Source organism: Staurois parvus, unplaced genomic scaffold (assembly GCF_062004578.1).
Source record: "Staurois parvus isolate SC_StPar_1 unplaced genomic scaffold, SC_StPar_1.0 ptg000165l, whole genome shotgun sequence".
In the NCBI taxonomy this organism is placed as follows: Eukaryota; Metazoa; Chordata; class Amphibia; order Anura; family Ranidae; genus Staurois; species Staurois parvus.
Window position 1 is genome coordinate 9,884,664 of NW_028317961.1, and position 18,922 is coordinate 9,903,585.

The 18,922-nt window shown below is 39.0% G+C and overlaps 1 protein-coding gene across 1 annotated transcript in view; it reads right to left on the reverse strand.

The window, feature by feature from the left end:
• Positions 1–18,922, reverse strand: part of HBS1L (HBS1 like translational GTPase) — a 132,830-nt gene that overhangs the window by 24,290 nt on the left and 89,618 nt on the right. Inside the window, exons 7-13 of the mRNA XM_089676199.1 lie at positions 17,832–17,997; positions 17,458–17,575; positions 16,979–17,125; positions 14,411–14,485; positions 9,391–9,508; positions 7,795–7,863; positions 3,812–3,916 (exon numbers count right to left, since the gene is read on the reverse strand). Of these exons, the coding sequence (XP_089532325.1) occupies positions 3,812–3,916; positions 7,795–7,863; positions 9,391–9,508; positions 14,411–14,485; positions 16,979–17,125; positions 17,458–17,575; positions 17,832–17,997 (798 nt within the window). The remainder of the gene's footprint in view (positions 1–3,811; positions 3,917–7,794; positions 7,864–9,390; positions 9,509–14,410; positions 14,486–16,978; positions 17,126–17,457; positions 17,576–17,831; positions 17,998–18,922) is intronic.

Sequence of the window (18,922 nt, forward strand, 5' to 3'; positions counted from 1 at the left end):
TTCCTTCCAGGTCACGGCTCATGCGCATATTTTTTTCGTTAAAAGTTCGTACAATTTGGCCATCATTGCCGTGAAAATCAGTCGTTTTCCACGAATTTTCCAACATGACCGATAATCCAAAAGTGCAAAAAACCCGAAAACCGGCCGACCAAGTAACCCACTAACAGTGCGAAAATCGGCTGATTAATCTTTCGGATGAGAAATCGGAAGATTTTCGAACAGTCTATGGCCAGCATTATAGGTAGACACTGAAAATTCAGCACCTCTCCTAGATATTCAAATTTGGTCCTCAATGGCTTACATACAAACCGAGACCTGTATGTACAAGGTCTTATAAGGCTACTTCTATCTCTGGAAGCGCAAGATAATGACTTCAATTGGTCACCTGGGATAACAGCTCCACTTCTGTTTCTATTTACTCTTCTCCAGGTCTTTTTTCTATGTAACCGGCCTTCTCAGTGGTGTACTGAGATTAAAGAAAAGTGAATGATCACACACCTGGTAATTAAAGCTCTGGACTTCTTTATTTCATAGGTAGGATCTAGACAAAAGCACAGTACACAGGGAACATGGATTCACGTCCCAGACAATTGTGATTAACCATCTATGACGTGAAACACGTTAACGGTGGTCCTTTGCTTTTGTCCGGAGTCTACCTGTGAAATAAAGAAGATGGAGATTTAATTACCAGGTGTGTGGCCATCCACTCTTCCTTCTCTCAGTGATTAAAGCACAAACCAGACTTGCATCATATGCTGTTGCAGGGAATTTCTAGTGGTGGTCTAACCTGCAGCAGTGCAGTTTTCTCTCAGTTAAGCCTCATTAGCATAGTTATATTATTAAACCTAGTACACACGGGCCGCATGTTGGGCGGCATTGGCCGGTTCAATAAAACCTGGCTGACATTCAACCTGTGTGTACAGTGGCCAACATCTGTCAAAGGGGCATGACCAAAAAATGTATGCCGATCAGAGCTCTGTCATTGGCTGAGAGCACTGACCAGTGTGTTCTGGTGGGAACAAGGGGGGGGGGGGGGTCAGTCCCCTTATCAAGAACACAATAGCTCAGCAGGGGAGATCGCTCTACTAAGATCAGATTGCTAGTACAACGGCTCTTCCTGAGCACTGCAGGCTTTTTTTGGGTTTTTTTCATTCAGCCCGCTGGGCTGAGCAAAATAAAAAAAAAACTGCTAGTGTGTACCAGGCTTAACACTGACACCCAAAAACCCATCTTTCTCTGAGTAGGTAACCGGGTAGGAAAGAAATACCAGCATGCCCATAAACCTCCAATCAGAAGTTCCTCTACTTGATTTAGGATCACAATATATAGGTTGTGAACTTCTCCTATAGATTAGAAATTTTCAGGTACCAATCTGTTCATTATATTCTTCCATTCACACAGAGTATTTACAGTCAGGTCCATAAATATTGGGACATAGACACAATTCTAACATTTTTGGCTCTATACACCACCACAATGGATTTGAAATGAAACGAACAAGATGTGCTTTAACTGAAGACTGTCAGCTTTAATTTGAGGGTATTTACATCCAAATCAGGTGAACGGTGTAGGAATTACAACAGTTTGCATATGTGCCTCCCATTTATTAAGGGACCAATAGTAATGGGACAATTGGCTTCTCAGCCGTTCCATGGCCAGGTCTGTGTTATTCCCTCATTATCCCAATTACAATGAGCAGATAAAAGGTCCAGAGTTCATTTCAAGTGTGCTATTTGCATTTGGAATCTGTTGCTGTCAACTCTCAAGATGAGATCCAAAGAGCTGTCACTATCAGTGAAGCAAGCCATCGTTAGGCTGAAAAAACAAAACAAACCCATCAGAGAGATAGCAAAAACATTAGGCGTGGCCAAAACAACTGTTTGGAACATTCTTAAAAAGAAGGAACGCACCGGTTGGCTCAACAACACCAAAAGACCCGGAAGACCGCGGAAAACAACTGTGGTGGATGACCGAAGAATTCTTTCCCTGGTGAAGAAAACACCCTTCACAACAGTTGGCCAGATCAAGAACACTCTCCAGGAGGTAGGTGTATGTGTGTCAAAGTCAACAATCAAGAGAAGACTTCACCAGAGTGAATACAGAGGGTTCACCACAAGATGTAAACCATTGGTGAGCCTCAAAAACAGGAAGGCCAGATTAGAGTTTGCCAAACGACATCTAAAAAAGCCTTCAAAGTTCTGGAACAACATCCTATGGACAGATGAGACCAAGATCAACTTGTACCAGAGTGATGGGAAGAGAGAGTATGGAGAAGGAAAGGAACTGCTCATGATCCGTCGCATACCACCTCATCAGTGAAGCATGGTGGTGGTAGTGTCATGGCGTGGGCATGTATGGCTGCCAGTGGAACTGGTTCTCTTGTATTTATTGATGATGTGACTGCTGACAAAAGCAGCAGGATGAATTCTGAAGTGTTTCGGGGAATATTATCTGCTCATATTCAGCCAAATGCTTCAGAACTCATTGGACGCCGCTTCACAGTGCAGATGGACAATGACCCAAAGCATACTGCAAAAGCAACCAAAGAGTTTTTTAAGGGAAAAAAGTGGAATATTATGCAATGGCCAAGTCAATCACCTGACCTGAATCTGATTGAGCATGCATTTCACTTGCTGAAGACAAAACTGAAGGGAAAATGCCCCAAGAACAAGCAGGAACTGAAGACAGTTGCAGTAGAGGCCTGGCAGAGCATCACCATGGATGAAACCCAGCGTCTGGTGATGTCTATGCATTCCAGACTTCAGGCTGTAATTGACTGCAAAGGATTTGCAACCAAGTATTAAAAAGTGAAAGTTTGATTTATGATTATTATTCTGTCCCATTACTTTTGGTTCCTTAATAAGTGGGAGGCACATATGCAAACTGTTGTAATTCCTACACCGTTCACCTGATTTGGATGTAAATACCCTCACATTAAAGCTGACAGTCTGCAGTTAAAGCACATCTTGTTCGTTTCATTTCAAATCCATTGTGGTGGTGTATAGAGCCAAAAATTTTAGAATTGTGTCGATGTCCCAATATTTATGGACCTGACTGTACATACAAAAATTTTAAATTTGAGAGTTGTTTTTAATAAAATTTTAAAATTCTGTTGCATTTTATTAACATTCATTAATTGTTTAAAATGTTCGTTAAAATGACCAGCCTTCTATAAGAAAAAAAAAAAAACACAAACAACTAGCACTAGTAGAGCTATCTTTATTTTAATAGAGTTGTCTGGGAATATTAAAGATAATGTGCAAAAAAATATTTTCTCTCTACATATGAGTAATTTCTATGTTAAAAAGACATCAACATTATGTGAAAATTTGGATTTACTGACGCCACTAGAGACATCAGACTTTCACATACGTAGCGGTCTTATTTTTAGGATTTGAATCCAAAACAAAACCCTTCTGATGCTTGTCTGAACCCTGTGAGAGGACACAATGATGCAAAAGGGTATTACTGATGCGCCTCTAAATAAACAAACATGAGTAATAGAACAATGTGGGAATCATTGGTGGCGTGAGAAAAAGCCCAAAGTGAGTGTGAGAAGCCTCTTAAACTCTAGAGGAGTTACAAGTGAAATGTCTCACACGTGTTGAAGTACATCTCTTCAGACACACACAGTCACCTGTGAGGAAATTCGTTTCAAGAATCAGGATTCAATATTTAACAGTCAGTATCATTATGACAGAACATTAGTTTCAGGTGCAGACAGAACTTTCAGAAGTGATTGCTGGGCCAAAACACATGCAGCAATAAAAATAAGACATGTCGTTCTTCGATAGCAAGTCTACCCACTTACCTTTTATGGTGCATGTTTCATTAGGTGGCATGGCTAGTATGCGGTCACCTGTTTGTATGTAGCCAGCTTCTATTTTGCCAGTCACACAAAATCCAGAGCCTTGGTCTAAGTGCAGAAAGATAATGTTATAGATAAGGCTGTCTAAACAACAAATTGAATGCTCTGGGCATCACTGGAGATAATTTGATCATAAAGGGGAGGAACACAATCTCTGATTTCACCATTCATTAAAAAATACTTAGAACTAAGCTAGAATCTCCTGCCTACAAGATCTGCTCATCCATGGCCAATCTAAACTTACCAGCAAAAAATAAAACTGATGTATGCTCAGGTTAAAGGATGCCACCTTACAATAATAACTACAATATTAATCCAGTAAAGGCAGGGAACAATTTTGTAATGTAATGGTATTTATATGGTTGGCTCAGGAAACTTATTCTGAAGTGGTGCTGTGAGGATTACTGCGAGGTGCTAGCTGATTGACTGTAATGCCAATAATGTGTATGAGCTGATAACCAACAGTAAGTACAGAGGCCATCAATTCTGACTGCTACAATTTTCATTTGCTGCATGCATGTTCTAGATCAGAAACTGCCAGAATCACTGTGTAACTAGCATTTTCAAGAGGAGGTTAGCAATGGCAGCTTTTATGCTTATACAGTTGTGTTCAAACTGAAAGCAGTCAGACATCACTAACCAGATCAATCACTGTTTTTGGTATAAATTATATTTCTACATGGCAAATAATTTACTAGCAGGTGTAGTAGAGTAATAGAAATCCAACAGACCCAACAGTCATGACATGCATGCTGTGGAGTCTGTGTAAATGTGGGGCATGTTCAAAATAATAGCAGTGTGGAGTTCATTTAGTGAGGTCATTCAGTCCATGAAAAAACAGGTGACCCTTACTTAAGGGCGAAGGCAGCAAAAGTTGTACATGCTGGGTATAGTGCATTTTTTTCTGAAAATCTGAGTAAAATGGGCCATTAAAGACATTGTTCAGAAGAACAGTGTACTTTGAATAAAAAGTTGATTGAAGAGAGGAATACATATAAATATGTGCAGAAACGGATAGGCTGCTCAGCTAAAATTATCTCAAATTATCTTAAATGCTTTAAAATGGCAACCAAAACCAGAAAGACGTAGAAGAAAACAGAAAACTACCATTCAAATGGATAGAATAGCCAAAATGGCAAGGACTCAGCCAACAATCAGCTCCAGGGTGATAAAAGAAGGTCTAAAGTTACCTGTGAGTACTGTAACATTTAGAAGATGCCTATGTGAAGCCAAGCTAAAATCGGCAAGAAGCCCCTGCAAAATCCCATTGTTGAAAAAAATAGACGTGCTGAAGAGGTTGCAATTTGCCAAAGAGCACATTGACTGGCCTAAAGAGAAATGGCGCAACATTTTGTGGACTGATGAAAGCAAGATTGTTCTTTTTGGGTCTAGGGGCAGCAGTTTGTCAGATGATCCCCAAACACTGATTTCAAGCCACAGTACACTATGAAGACAGTGAAGCATGGTTGCGCAAGCATCATGATATGGGGATGTTTCTCATACTACGGTGTTGGGCCTATTTATCGCCTACCAAGGATCATGGATCAGTTTGAATACATCAGAATACTTGAAGAGGTCATGCTGCCTTATGCCGAAGAGGAAATGCCCTTAAAAAGGGTGTTTCAACAAGACAGCAATCCTAAACACACCAGTAAACGTGCAACATCTTGGTTCCAGACCAACAAGATTAACGTTATATAGTGGCCAGCCAAATTCCCAGACCTTAATCCAATAGAAAATTTGTGGGGTGACATAAAAAATGCTGTTTCTGAGATAAAACCAAGAAAAGCTGAGGAACTGTGGAATGTAATGGAATCGTCCTGGGCTGGAATACCTGTTCACGGGTGCTAGAAGTTGGTTGACTCCATGCAACACAGATGTACAGCAGTTCTCAGAAACAGTGCTTATACAACTAAATATTAGTTCAGTGATTCAGAAGGAAGCTAAATCTTCAAGCACTTTTCAGTTTATACAGTAAATGTTTGAATTTGTAAAGAAAAATGCAGACACTACTATTTTTTTGAACACACTAATATTCCTTTTTCTTAACTTTCTGTAAAGTAATAAAAATTTGAAAGATTATTCTTCATGTTTTGATTTGGAATAGACTGTGTGGTGTTCCCAATGCATTTGTGTGTATGTAAATAAAAGCTATTATAAGAATTTTGAGCTTTGCTCACCTTTTTAAACACACTGCTATTATTTTTAACATAACTGTATAATGAATGTACTTTTAAAGAGTAACTCCACTTTTGTTGAGAAGAAACAATCCCCTCTGGGAACAACCTTTGTTGCTGATTTCTACCTTTTGTTATTTTGAAGTAAAAGTTGTTTGTGTCCATGTGCAGACTGAATCTGTATGGAAGTGATTTTATAATTCTCAATCAGCTGTTGCACCTAATGAGGACACTGGCAGGTCTGCATACCTTTAGATGCGATTTCCCTTTGTATCTGATCAAAAATGACATTTTTGTTGCAGGTGATGCCAAAAATGTGACTTGTATCTTAGTGCAGACTTCTGGAAAAACCAGTGAGCCAATCACTCAAGCAGGAAATTATGTTTTCAGAGGGAGTTCTGTACACCATCTCTGTACAGAACACCTCCAGGTTGCCATATGGCATTGCAGAAAATTGCAGCGCTGCAGTTTGAAAAGGAAAGGTTATTTTTAATAAAAATTCAATCATAATATGGCTTGAACTGCAATTGTATACGCTAGATTTTTTTTTTTATTTTTTTTTTAGATCCAACTCATGCTAAAACCTCAGTGTCACTGTAGTAAAGGCTGTCCACAACCCACTTTATTGAAAAGGCAAGCTGTATATTGAAAAGGCAAACTGTACACTGTTTTTGCAAAACAATTTAAAAACCTGCAGGTCTCCATGACCGCTGTCCCTTCCATAAGCCTATGCTCGCTCACTCCTGCAGTATGGAGTCACACAGAGTTCTGGCATATCACCATCATCTGTTCAATGCTTTATAGTGCAGGTTACAAAAGAGAGGTACCCCATCTGTAGTGTGCAAGGCACAGATATGCTCCTGTTGATCTCCAGATTTTCAAACGTTTTGCAAATGCCACATTTCTTGATCCAGGTATCCTTGACATAAAAGAATGTGGACCAGAGCAACTAGTTATAATGAGGCACTCTAGAGTTTATCCTACCTGAATGTTAAGCAGCACTAAATTACTTCTGGCACAGATCTTCAGGCCTCATGCAAACAATTCAAAAATAGACTCATTAGGCTTGATTTAGAAAACTTTAACACAAACATAAATGTCTTTATTTTAGCCATGTGATTGTAATCTAAAATCACATTATACACTTTAATTTTATAACATTAACAGTTTAACAGCGATACACGCAATTGTCATTTTTGGCAATCCAGTATAAACTACAAGCTCTTTTCATCTTGCTGTGAGCGCTACCTATCGGATGGCCATCTCATTCAACAGTTGCTTTATGACCATAAGTAATGGCTCTTCATAGGGGTTTTAGATGCAACATAGATCCAGTGGTAATACTTGTATTTACTTCTATATTCAAATGACATTGGATCTTTAACTGATAAACCAAGGTAGACCTACTTTATGACTGCAGTTAATGTAGGACATTTTATTAGTCACACATACAAACACATCAAGTGATATTTCAATCTCAAGACTTTTTTCAAGCCAGAGCATTGATGCTACTTGATGGACTAAAGCAGGGGTGTCAAACTGGCGACCCTCCAGCTGTTGTGAAAGTCCCATCATGCCTCTGCCTTTGGGAGTCATGCTTGTGACTGTCACTCTTGCAATGCCTCATTGGACTTGTAGTTTGGCAACAGCTGGAGGGCCAAGTACTACTTGGTGGTGCTGTTTTTCTTTACAGCTGGAGGTTGAGGCTCGCCTTTACGTGTGGTGTGTGAGTAAAAGTAAGCTCCTTACCTTTGAAAACATCTGATGCACACAGTCTAAAAGGTTTATCCGTGGAACGCTGTGGGGCTTTAAAACAATCTACATTGGAGAATAAAAGCAATTAATTTTCACATATGACACAGAGAACGCCATATCAAGACTAATAGCAGTGTATTGTACTTTGTTTTTATTATTTTTTTATTTACACCAATACTATACTTTATATGGAGAAGAATTAGTCTACAAGCATTCTCTGAAAACAAAGATCATTAAAAATCAACTAAAGAGCTCTCTATACCCAAGATATACTTCGTATACTTCAATTGGTCTTTTTCAATTTACTAGGTCAAAGAGCTATACATGATCGCTACTATGGGTTGCTGGGATTTGTAAGTTGGCACTCCTCAATTAATTTCCCTATATAAAATTATTAAAAAAAAAAAAAAAAAAAGAGCTTTTGACAGAAGGCGATAACAGTAACATCTTCTGCGGGTTTTTACTACTCTTTGGCTTTTACAAACATGCAGTTGTGTCCATACAGCTGCTGCATCCCCATAGAGTAACTTAAGACTACCTACAAGCAGTTCCAGACACTTAAACAATTGGCTCATTCGACCTGTACAATGTATAGTGTTCCAAGGGAAGGAGGCCTAAAGAGCCAGTAACCTAGATATTAGTCGAGAGAGGATTCTTCAAATTTCATGGATAATACCCTCCTGAGAATGAAGTATCTGGCTTTCACTATAAAGCGCTGACAGAGGCCATGGTAAAATGGCATAAAAAGTGTGCCACTCTCACCACTTGACAAATATTAGTCGTGGATTTGCAAAGAGACTTTTATTAAAGTGGTTCTAAAGGCAGATTTTGTATCTTCATGCATTCTGTGCATGAAGGTAAAAAACTTTCTGGGTGCAGCTCCCCCCTCAGCACCCCCTTATGCTTACCTAAGCCCCTTCTCGATCCTGTGATGTGCATTAGAGCCACGGCTTCACCGGGTGTCTCTCTCCTCACTGGCTCACACAGCAGCAAGAGCCATTGGCTGTCAATCACAGCCAGTGAGCCAATGAGGAGAAAGCAGGTGGAGGGGTCGAGTGAATGTGCATTCACAGGAGCACGGCTCAGGAGCAAACCTGCTCGAACGCCCACATAGCAAGAAGCTTGCTATTGGAGGCACTTGGCAAGGGGGAGGAGCCAGGATTGCATGCAGTGGACAAAAAAAAAAAAAAAAAATGAGACAGGGCTGCTCTGTGCAAAACCACAGAGCAGGAAAAATATAACATGTTTGTTTTTTTTTTCAATTTTAATCTTTAGAATCACTTTGATACTGATGCACAGCCAGGCAATGCTAAACAGGAGCAGTGAGACCATTTTAAACAGACTTGAGGCAGACTCAATCATGAATTCCTCCCTTAGCTGCTTTCAGGTAGCACTGCAAGAGTATAAACTCTGACCCTGATCACATCCTAATTGTGCATCTGTTTTGAGTGAAAATCTGCCCCATCTGATTACAGGCTCAGGGGTCACAAATGCACATAAAACTGCTGCATAGAATCTGCTGTTAGGCAGCCCAATTTGCTTCTACATTTGTCCCTAATTTGCTTGATAAATCTCCTCAAGGTTTCTTACCAATTTGGTCAATAAGGCACGGTCCTTTATACCAACTTGTCAGATCAGGTATTTGACTACTTTTGGCCAGATTTTCTCCACTGAGCCCACTGGTAGGAATGTAAGACACATCGCTTTCCTAAATAGGTAGAAAATTATTTGTTACTACAGCACTTATTTCAAAAGAGAAGAAGCTTTGTTGCTATTAATGTTTTATAACAATGCAAATCCGTTTAATGTAAAAACACAAAACATGACTGACTATATACTGAACACATTTGCAAAAGGTGGACCCATTTCCTATTTTCTATATTTTAGCCTTATTCGAAAAGGAACATAATAAGCACTGAACTAATTACAAAGTCAGTTACAAAAAAATCGACCACAGTTTATGCATCCAACATTAAAATATTGACATATTCGCCTATATCTTATAAGCTTTCTTTCTCTTATAAATGTTACTTTCACATAATTTACCTGACCAGAAACAAGAGGACCTTTCAATAACATTGCAGATATATCTGTATTTCCACTATCCCATAATCTGTTAGTTCGCATTAGGCTAAAACAACCCACAGACATCAAATTAAGCAATTTTTGGTTGGTCTATTGGGGATAGGGCAAAGCGACCAAACAGACACTGTGGTAGAAAGAAAAAAAGAAAGAAAAAAAAAAAAAAAAGTGCCCCAATCGCTACTGTTCAGCCACAAACCACAGCTGTGCTATACCGTTTGAACTGATTTTAACACAAATATTCTGCTGAGCAGAACAAAGGTAACAATAGTAAAGCTGACTAACAGATATGACTGCGGGTGCTCAGTTCATGTTTGCTTGGCTAACTGTCCTCATACAGAATGTGCCCAGGCAACTGTACATTGTACAGTTTGTTGGTAATCTAGCTGCACTGACAAACTCAAAAAGCTTCATAATTAAAGCCTGGTTTGCCTTATAATAAACAATTCTACAGTGAGGAGAGCTTAGTAAGAATTCTTGGATTTTTAATTATAATTATGAGTGCTAGAGAAAGCATACGGTTGTGCTCAAAAGTTTGCGTACCCTGGCAAAAATCAGGAAATTTTGGAATGGATAGCGAAAATATGACTGATCATGCCATGTCATGTCTTTTATTTAAGGATAGTGATTATATGAAGCCATTTATTATCACAGTCATTTGGTTCCTTTTTAAATCATAATGTTAACAGAAATCACCCAAATGGAGCTAGTCAAAAGTTTACATATCCTGGAATGTTTGGCCTTGGTACAAACATACAAGGTGGCAAACACGTTAAAATTGCAATTAAAGCGGAGTTCCACTCAAAAGCGGAAGTTCCGCTTATTTGCCTCCTCCCCCCCTCCACTACTATATTTTGAGGGAGGGGGGAGCGGGTACCTGGTTTTCAAAAAGGTACCCACTCCCATTTCTGGCTCAGTTATCCGCTGCGAAGTGAGACTGAAGTTTGGCCCCCTTCTTCCTCCCGCAGTCTCCTGGGAACCTTCACAGGAGCAATGAGAATGCGCAGCACGACTCACGCATACGCAGTGGGCACCCGACTGTAAAGTTGCAAGGTCAGGTAGACCAAAAAAGATTGCAGCCACAACTGCCAAAATAACTGCTCAAGATACAAAGAAAAACCCACAGATAACCTCAATAGCAATACAGGCTGCTCTGAAAAACGATTATGTGGTTATTTAAAGGAGCACAATTCAGCGATACTTAAACAAAAATGCCAGTTGGCAGAAAGAAGCCTTTACTGCGCCAGTGCCACAAAAAAAACAAAAAAAACAAAACCCAACAATGCCATGAAACGCCTCAAAACTTGTGAGCAGACCAAAATAGAGCTTTATGGTCACAACCATAAGCAATATGTTGGAGAGGGTTCAGCAAGGCCGACAGAGACAAGAATACCATCCCAACTGTGAAGCATGGGGGGGGGGGGCTGGTTGAGCTCTAAAGGCATGGGAAGTTTTGTGAAAATTGATGGAAAGACATGTTAGAAAATAGTGGCAGACAATTTGCATTCATCTGCACAAAGGCTGCACAAGGGACACTCTTGGACTTTTCCAGAACAGCAATGACCCTAAGCACAAGGACAAGCTGATCCTCCGGTGGTTACAACATAAAAAGGTGAAGGTTCTGAAGTGGCCATCACAGTCTTCTGACGTTAATTTTATCAAGCCACACTGGGGAGATCTCAAATGTGCAGTTCATACAAGACCATCAAAGACTTTGCGTGACATGGAGACATTTTGTCAGGACGAATGGGCAGCTATACCACTTGCAAGAATTTGGGGCCTCATGGACAACTATTACAAAAAACTGCACTCTGTTACTGATGCTAAAGGAAGCAATACACCGTATTAAGAACTAAGGGTATGCAAACTTTTGAACAGGGGTCAATTCATTAGTTTACTTGTTGCCATGTTTTGTTTTATGAGTGTGCCATTCTGTTATGACCTACAGTTGAATATAAATCCCATAAGAAATAAAAGAAATGTGTTTTGCCTGCTCACTCATGTTTTAAAAATGGTATATACTGCATACAATTCTCCAAGAGTATGCAAACTTTTGAGCACAACTGTACAGTGCAGATTTTGTACAGACCAAGCTGTTAAACTTAACACAGAATACAGTTCTGTGCAGAACACGGCAAATGTGGTGTCAGTTCTTGAACAGCAGAAATGTAGACTGCAGTGAAGAAAAACATGCATGGCAAAAAATACCTGGTGGGGAAAACTGAATGTATGGAAGTAAGAATGAAGTGTTGCAGCATTTTTATTCATATATTAAAGGGCATGCAAACCCTAACAATGAATTTTTCTTATTGCTCCTTTAAAATGTGTTAAGCATACCATTAAAAAAAAGAGTTTTGTTATATTTGATAAGTGAAAAAATCCTATTTTCTTTCTCTATTAAGAGAGACAGGAAGTCTTTCACAGTCCAACCGAGGGCAACACAGCACGAAACTGAGAATTGGATCTGACCTGCAGAGCTACATAAAGGACTTTACACCCAAAGCTAGCATCAGATGAGGTCAGAACATTAATCTGGTAGACCTTGTGAACAGTCAGGTGGAAGCATTCAGGCAGAAGCGCTGCTATCCGATTGCTTCCACACAGCCCACAGTGCCAGTATTTCTACCCTGCCTGTTATACCGTATGTCCCGGGCTTCGCTTGCCCATCTGTGGGCCCGGGACTGGTTCAGTGTGTGCCAGCGGAATCTGTTTGACAGATTCCCAGTCATTGAGGCCAGGAAAGAATGTAATACGGTGCGATGTGCACTGCTTTATATTCAGGGGAGCACAGGTCTTTTTTTTGTTTTTTTTAAATGGAAGTTACACCCAAGTATATAACCCCCCCCCATAAAAATTTTTCAATGCCCCACCCCCACATATCGACGCACACACAAAACGTAAAAGCACGCGTTGGGGAGCCTTCACATGAAAACGTTGATTGCAATACACATTACATATCGGCATGCATGCCAGAATGAGAGCAATAATTCTAGCACCAGACCTCCTCCATAACGCTAAACTGATGGCCTATAAGGGGCTTTAAAAGTACCACCTATAGAAAATATAGGGTACTAAAGTTTGTTGCCGTTTCATGAGTGCACGCAAATTTAAGGTTTGACATGTTGGATATCCATTTACTCGATGCAACCTAGTCTTTTATATTTTACAAAAAATTGGATAACTTATTGCTCTTTGTGCCCTAAAATTAACTTAAGTGTATTTTTTACTGAAATTTTGCATTTCCTAGACCTTTGTGATATCGTGTGACATAAAAAATTTAAACTACAGCTATTTTATTCTCTAGGATCTCCGATTTCAGAAATTATACAATGTTGGGGGTGTTGTGTCATCTTCAGGCCTTAAATGATTTTTTTTAAACGTGTGCAAAAAATGCAAAAACAGCTCTGGCAGCGAAATGGATAAAGGATAAGACCGACACTGCCCTTTCCTGACTAGCACTCAATCGTTGCTCAATACACTGCAAGGTCTCTCTCCTCCCTGCTAGTCCCCGGGTGTGGTGCTGGAGAGGGGCAGGGAAGGGATGAGGAGATAAACAGAGCAATTGTAAAAATATTAAATGTTTTAAGTCACCATAAAGCCCCTTTTGTTTTTAAAAGCCCCAGACATTACTTAAAGCAGCTTTAAATACGGTTTAAGTTAAAATGCATGTTTTTTTATCAGGACAAGTAGACTGTCATGAGGGACAAGTAGATTAGGACACCAATTTAGTCCATGGAGTAGTTTTTTCAAAAATTTCCACACCCCTGAATACGTATCCAGAATACAAAAAGAGAAATCGGTTTTCTTAATGAAACCAAAGGCTGAGAGATGGACTCACACAGCCTAAACCAAACACCCAGACAATGGAGGAAAAGGGAGAGATGAAAGAACAATGTCCTTGTTGAGGTGAAAGGCAGAAACTGCTTAAGGCTAGAAAAAAGTGTTGAGGCTCAACACCACCCTGTCCCTATGCAAACCCCAAAAGAGATTTTTTGTAGGATAATGGAGCAACAGGCATGTGAAAGACTGCATTGTAGAATGCGTCTCCACTTTGGGAAAGTGACCACTACAAAGAGTTAAGAGAGAGCGAGAAATACTGATATCTTACATGTAGAGCTGTGAAAATATACCACCCTGGTCTCTGGTATGATGCTCTCTGACTATGCACTATGAAATTACATCAAATATCACATATGACATTACCAAGAAATGCCCAGAGGTGGCTATGATAGCCGCTTTCCTGCACAGCTTTGTGTATAAATAACGTGGGAAGAGGAGTTGTGTGTTGCTTGTATGAACACTAGCATATGACTGATGGCATGTCAGGACAATTTTACTTTATTACCCACTAAACTCCCCGACATCTATCTCTGAAATAAAAAGACCTGTGGGAAAATCATATGGGGGAAAAAAAAACAAAAAAACATGTCAAGGTCAGGATCCCACTCTCATGCACTCTGTGCTCTATCGCTTAAAATATTAAAGGCATTTGACTTCGTTGACAGACATAAATAAATGCTCATGCTACCTTAAATCCAGCTTGTTTCAGAAAGTGCCCAAGCTTACTAGTAACTTCCCGAAATCGATCTTGTTGCCAGTTAACCTACAAATGATATAAGAAAGCTTGTAAGAAGGGTGAACAAAAAGCTGCAGGGACTAGTGAAAGCATGCTATAGCAGAATAAATTCTGTTGTTTAAAAAAAAAAAAAAGAAAAAAGAAAAAAACTCTGTACACAAATTCCTACACATGAGCAATGAACTATGATAGATGTGGCATAACACAAATGGAGCATCTGAATTTTCAGATTTGGCAAGTATTTCCAAAGCAGTCAGCAAATCTAAAGTATAACTTCAACCAAGCTGCTGAAATATATACACATGAGGTGGTTCAAGTGACAAAAGTTGTGTGAATTAGCCACTCTTGTGATTCACATACACCTGCCACTGCCTCTACTTTTGTGGCTTCCTGTTTTACTCCCCACAAAAGCCAGAAAACTAGACTATGAATGAAAAATCAGCACAGTGGTGAGGTCTTCCCTGTGCTCTCCTGTCTGCTAAGCCTGAATAGACCCCTTTCTCTCCAGCACCTAGAACATTAGGATAGTTGCTCTGAATAAACTACCTTTCACTGACTGATTTACAATAGCCACATTTCAGTTATACCAGTAGAATTAAAAATTTAATTTTAATTGCTTCTATTATACAGATCAGGTCTCCAAAGTCAGGAGACGGTTTGCAGAAAGGATGACAATGTGTTAACTCAGTATAGAGCTAAAAAAAAATGGGAATCAATATCAAGGCTGGGTACACAATGTCACTGCCAGCCAATTGTGAAAAAAAAAAAAAAAGATTTCTGCAGCCACATAAGCAATATTGATGCAGGAATCCCCGCTGCTGGAACATTGTATTCTGAAAGCGGTGACTCTCCATCAGAATACACTGAACAGCGCTAAAGTTGATTGGCTACAAGCTGCTAATTGAAAAAGTTTCAGTAGTCCCATTTGGCAAAAGCCGATCTAACGATCAGCTTCTGTCGAACTGGTAGGGTTCTACACAGATGTGTACCCGGCTGTAACCATTTTTACTGTGAGCGGCTTATACAGGCAAAACAAGGTACGTACACCCGTACCCCAGAGAGCCCCGGTGTGTACACGAGACCTGCTATGCAATCACATGATCACAATGTCAACAAGGCTGTGATGAATGCATTTCATTAATAACAGCTTTGCTTCTGGTACTAATGAGCTGCGATTGGTCAACAGCTATCACATGGAACCTGGGCTAAACACAGAACCCTATACCATGTACTTAGCTGTAGCCAACCACAGTTCACTAGTATTCTGGATCTGTTATGAACTTAACCCATGCATGACATTTCAAAGCATTTCTGGTGCGACTGATTCATTCTACAAGAAACCAAAGCATAAAAAAAAAGAAGAAATCCCTGATCACCCCACCAAGAATTAGTACACTGTTACTATGGTAACATTGAACTACTCTGAAAGTATTTTTTTTTAATTTGTAAAAAAAATTCAATGTTAAAAAAATGTAAAAAAAATATTTAAACTTTTTTTTTCCTTTTCTTTTAACATGTCGTCACCAGTCAGTGTCCCTGGTCACTGCCACACCAGTGATATCATGACGCTGTACTGTGCTGGTGACAGTATGTGTAAAAAAAACAAAAAAAAACCCAAAAAACATTTTATTTAATGTCCAAAAAATTAAGACAAAAAATGACAAACTTCAAAAAGCTTGCCTTGCCTCTTACTAAATACCTCACACAGCCTTCTTTCCACAAAGGGGTAATTTGGGGGATACTTGTACTGTCCTGACATTTTAAAGGCCTCAAGAAATGAGAACGGCTGTCAGTGCATCAGGATGGATCACTTATATATATATATATATATATATATATATATATATTATATATATTTTCTACATTTTATTTATATTTTTTATATTTGTTTGTTTATCACTGTTCTATGCACATGGTTTATCTGAGTTGATTTAGAAGATTCAGAGTATAAGAATATTAGAATTTATGTTTATTTATACACATCATTCCTAATAATTGCAAAAAATTTTTTTGGATAAAGGAATTTTTTGTTAATATGATTTAAGTAATTATATATGGATTGAAGGTTTGAGAGCGCAACACTAAATATATTTTCATTTTTCGTTTGACCACATTGGTAGTTATGTGCTAAGAGGTTTGCGATCCAACATTTGAAATTTTTGTCTGCCTTCTGGCTCGCAAGATTTTTTAAATATTTGAGACTCACTAATATATATATATATATATATATATATATACACACACACACACACACACACACACACACACATATATATACATGCATACACACACATGTTGAATAGCAAGAACTGGCCTGGTCATGAAGGGGGTAAAATCTTCCTAACATGTCCAAAGAACTACAGGATATCCTTCAATAAGCAGGCATCAAACACTGTGGCTACTGATGCAATCAAGTTATAGCCTTACAGAATAAGGCATATGCACAAGGTTTTTCATAGACCGGGAATAATCCAGCAAATTAAGTTTCACATGTATTGATTAATAAATATAAGACTGTACCTGATCCATTTTATTGACCGCTACTGCAAGCTGTGTTACACCAAGAGAGCGGACCAGCAGTGCATGCTCACGTGTCTGTCCTCCAGCTTCAAAGCCTGCTTCAAATTCCCCACGGCTGGCATCTACAACCAAAACGGCCACGTCAGCCTAAAAGACAGGAAACAGTCTATGCATTATGGAGAAAGCAGTAATAACCGAGCTATACAAAAGATTGATGTGTACATGCAAACTAATAAAAAAATAAAGAGAAATAAAACTTTTTTTAAAATGCCCATTACCAGAATAACTGCACACGACAACTTGGAACAGGAAATAGGAACACAACATTTTAATGTAGAAGTCTAGCAACAATTTTTTGGTTTTAGTTTTGAAAATAGTAGGGGGCAGTTCAAACCTCTACTAGATTAAAAAAAATAGTTACACTTCTATGTAAACAAATGTAGACTACATCACTGATAATAGTAACAGACAGAACTTACTTGAGCAGCACCAGTAATCATATTTGGGATAAAATCCTTGTGCCCCGGAGCATCCATCAAAGTAATAACTTTGGACTTGGTTTCAAATTTGGTCATGCCTACATCCATAGTCACTCCTCTACAATAAGAAAATTTGTTGGATTACGTACATCGAACAGCAGAAAAAATATAAAATTCAAATGACAATGAATGTTGTTTAGGAGATATTTACAATAAGGGAAGTTTCATACCCCAATAAACAAAAACAGAAAAAGGCAAATGTCTTCCCACAAACTGGTGAAAGTGACCTCACTGAACAGAATGACTTATGGATTCCAAAGGTTTTTAGATAACCAGCTATTCATGACAAGCCACTAATCTCAGAAAAAAAATACCTTTGCCTTTCTTCACCCGTCTCATCAAGTACCCATGCATATGCAAAAGAAGCTTTTCCTGCTTTCTTGGACTCCTGCTCATATTTGTGCATGGTTCGTTTGTTCACATGTCCCAAGAGATATAATAGATGACCCATAAGTGTGCTTTTCCCGGCATCAACATGACCTGATTACAAAAAGCAAAAAGATTCAAAAATATTATTTTTTCTTGTGCAAATTCACACACCAATGAATATTCACTCTTAATTCTGTTAATGTACTCATTAAAAATATATATATATTTTTTTTTGGTTTGCTTTTAGATGGACATTTTCCAAAAAAGGCATATGTAGTATGTCTAATGTCTGCAATGGTTAAAGGAAGCCAGTTATAACTAGAACATCAAAGCCACCAATGCTAACCTCTTCTCTGTAAAGTGCTAGTTGTCATTTCATGTTGAGCTGCTTGCGTCCAGTATATTTATGGATCTAAAACCAAGAAAGCAATTATAGAGTTCTGACTTATCTCTGGCATTCCTTGTCTGCATACTTGTATTGTATGTAAAACATGGTTAAAGCCCAAGTTTTTATAAATAAATGAAATGAATAAGCACAAGGGACATTATTTACATTATTTACCTTCAGTGTGATCTGCCTCTTGTACTACTGTGTCCTCCTTTAGTAGAAATCTTCCTCCTCTGATGTCCATCACCCCCTCCCTCCACTGCAATCTTTCAGTACAGCGGGGATTAACAGAACTAAGGGAGTCTTCACAGGATCTATTATGAGTGCCTGACTATGCCCACCCTTTCCGCCCAGCTCCTCTATTCATAAAAGCTAGTTTTACAGCTTTTAAGAATGAAATAGGATCTATGAATGGAGGATGAGCAAATAAAAGTTCCACCCCTCCAATTATAGTTCAGATTTCATTCACAGAAGCTGTAAAACTAGCTTTTATGAATAGAGGAGCTGGGCGGAAAGGGTACGAAGGCTTCTACGAATGGAGGAACTGGACAGAAAAGGCAGGCAGTGTCAGGCACTCTTGGTGAGAACCTGTGATAGCACCCTTAGTTCTACAAGATCTCACCACCCCAAAAAGATTACAGCTGCGGG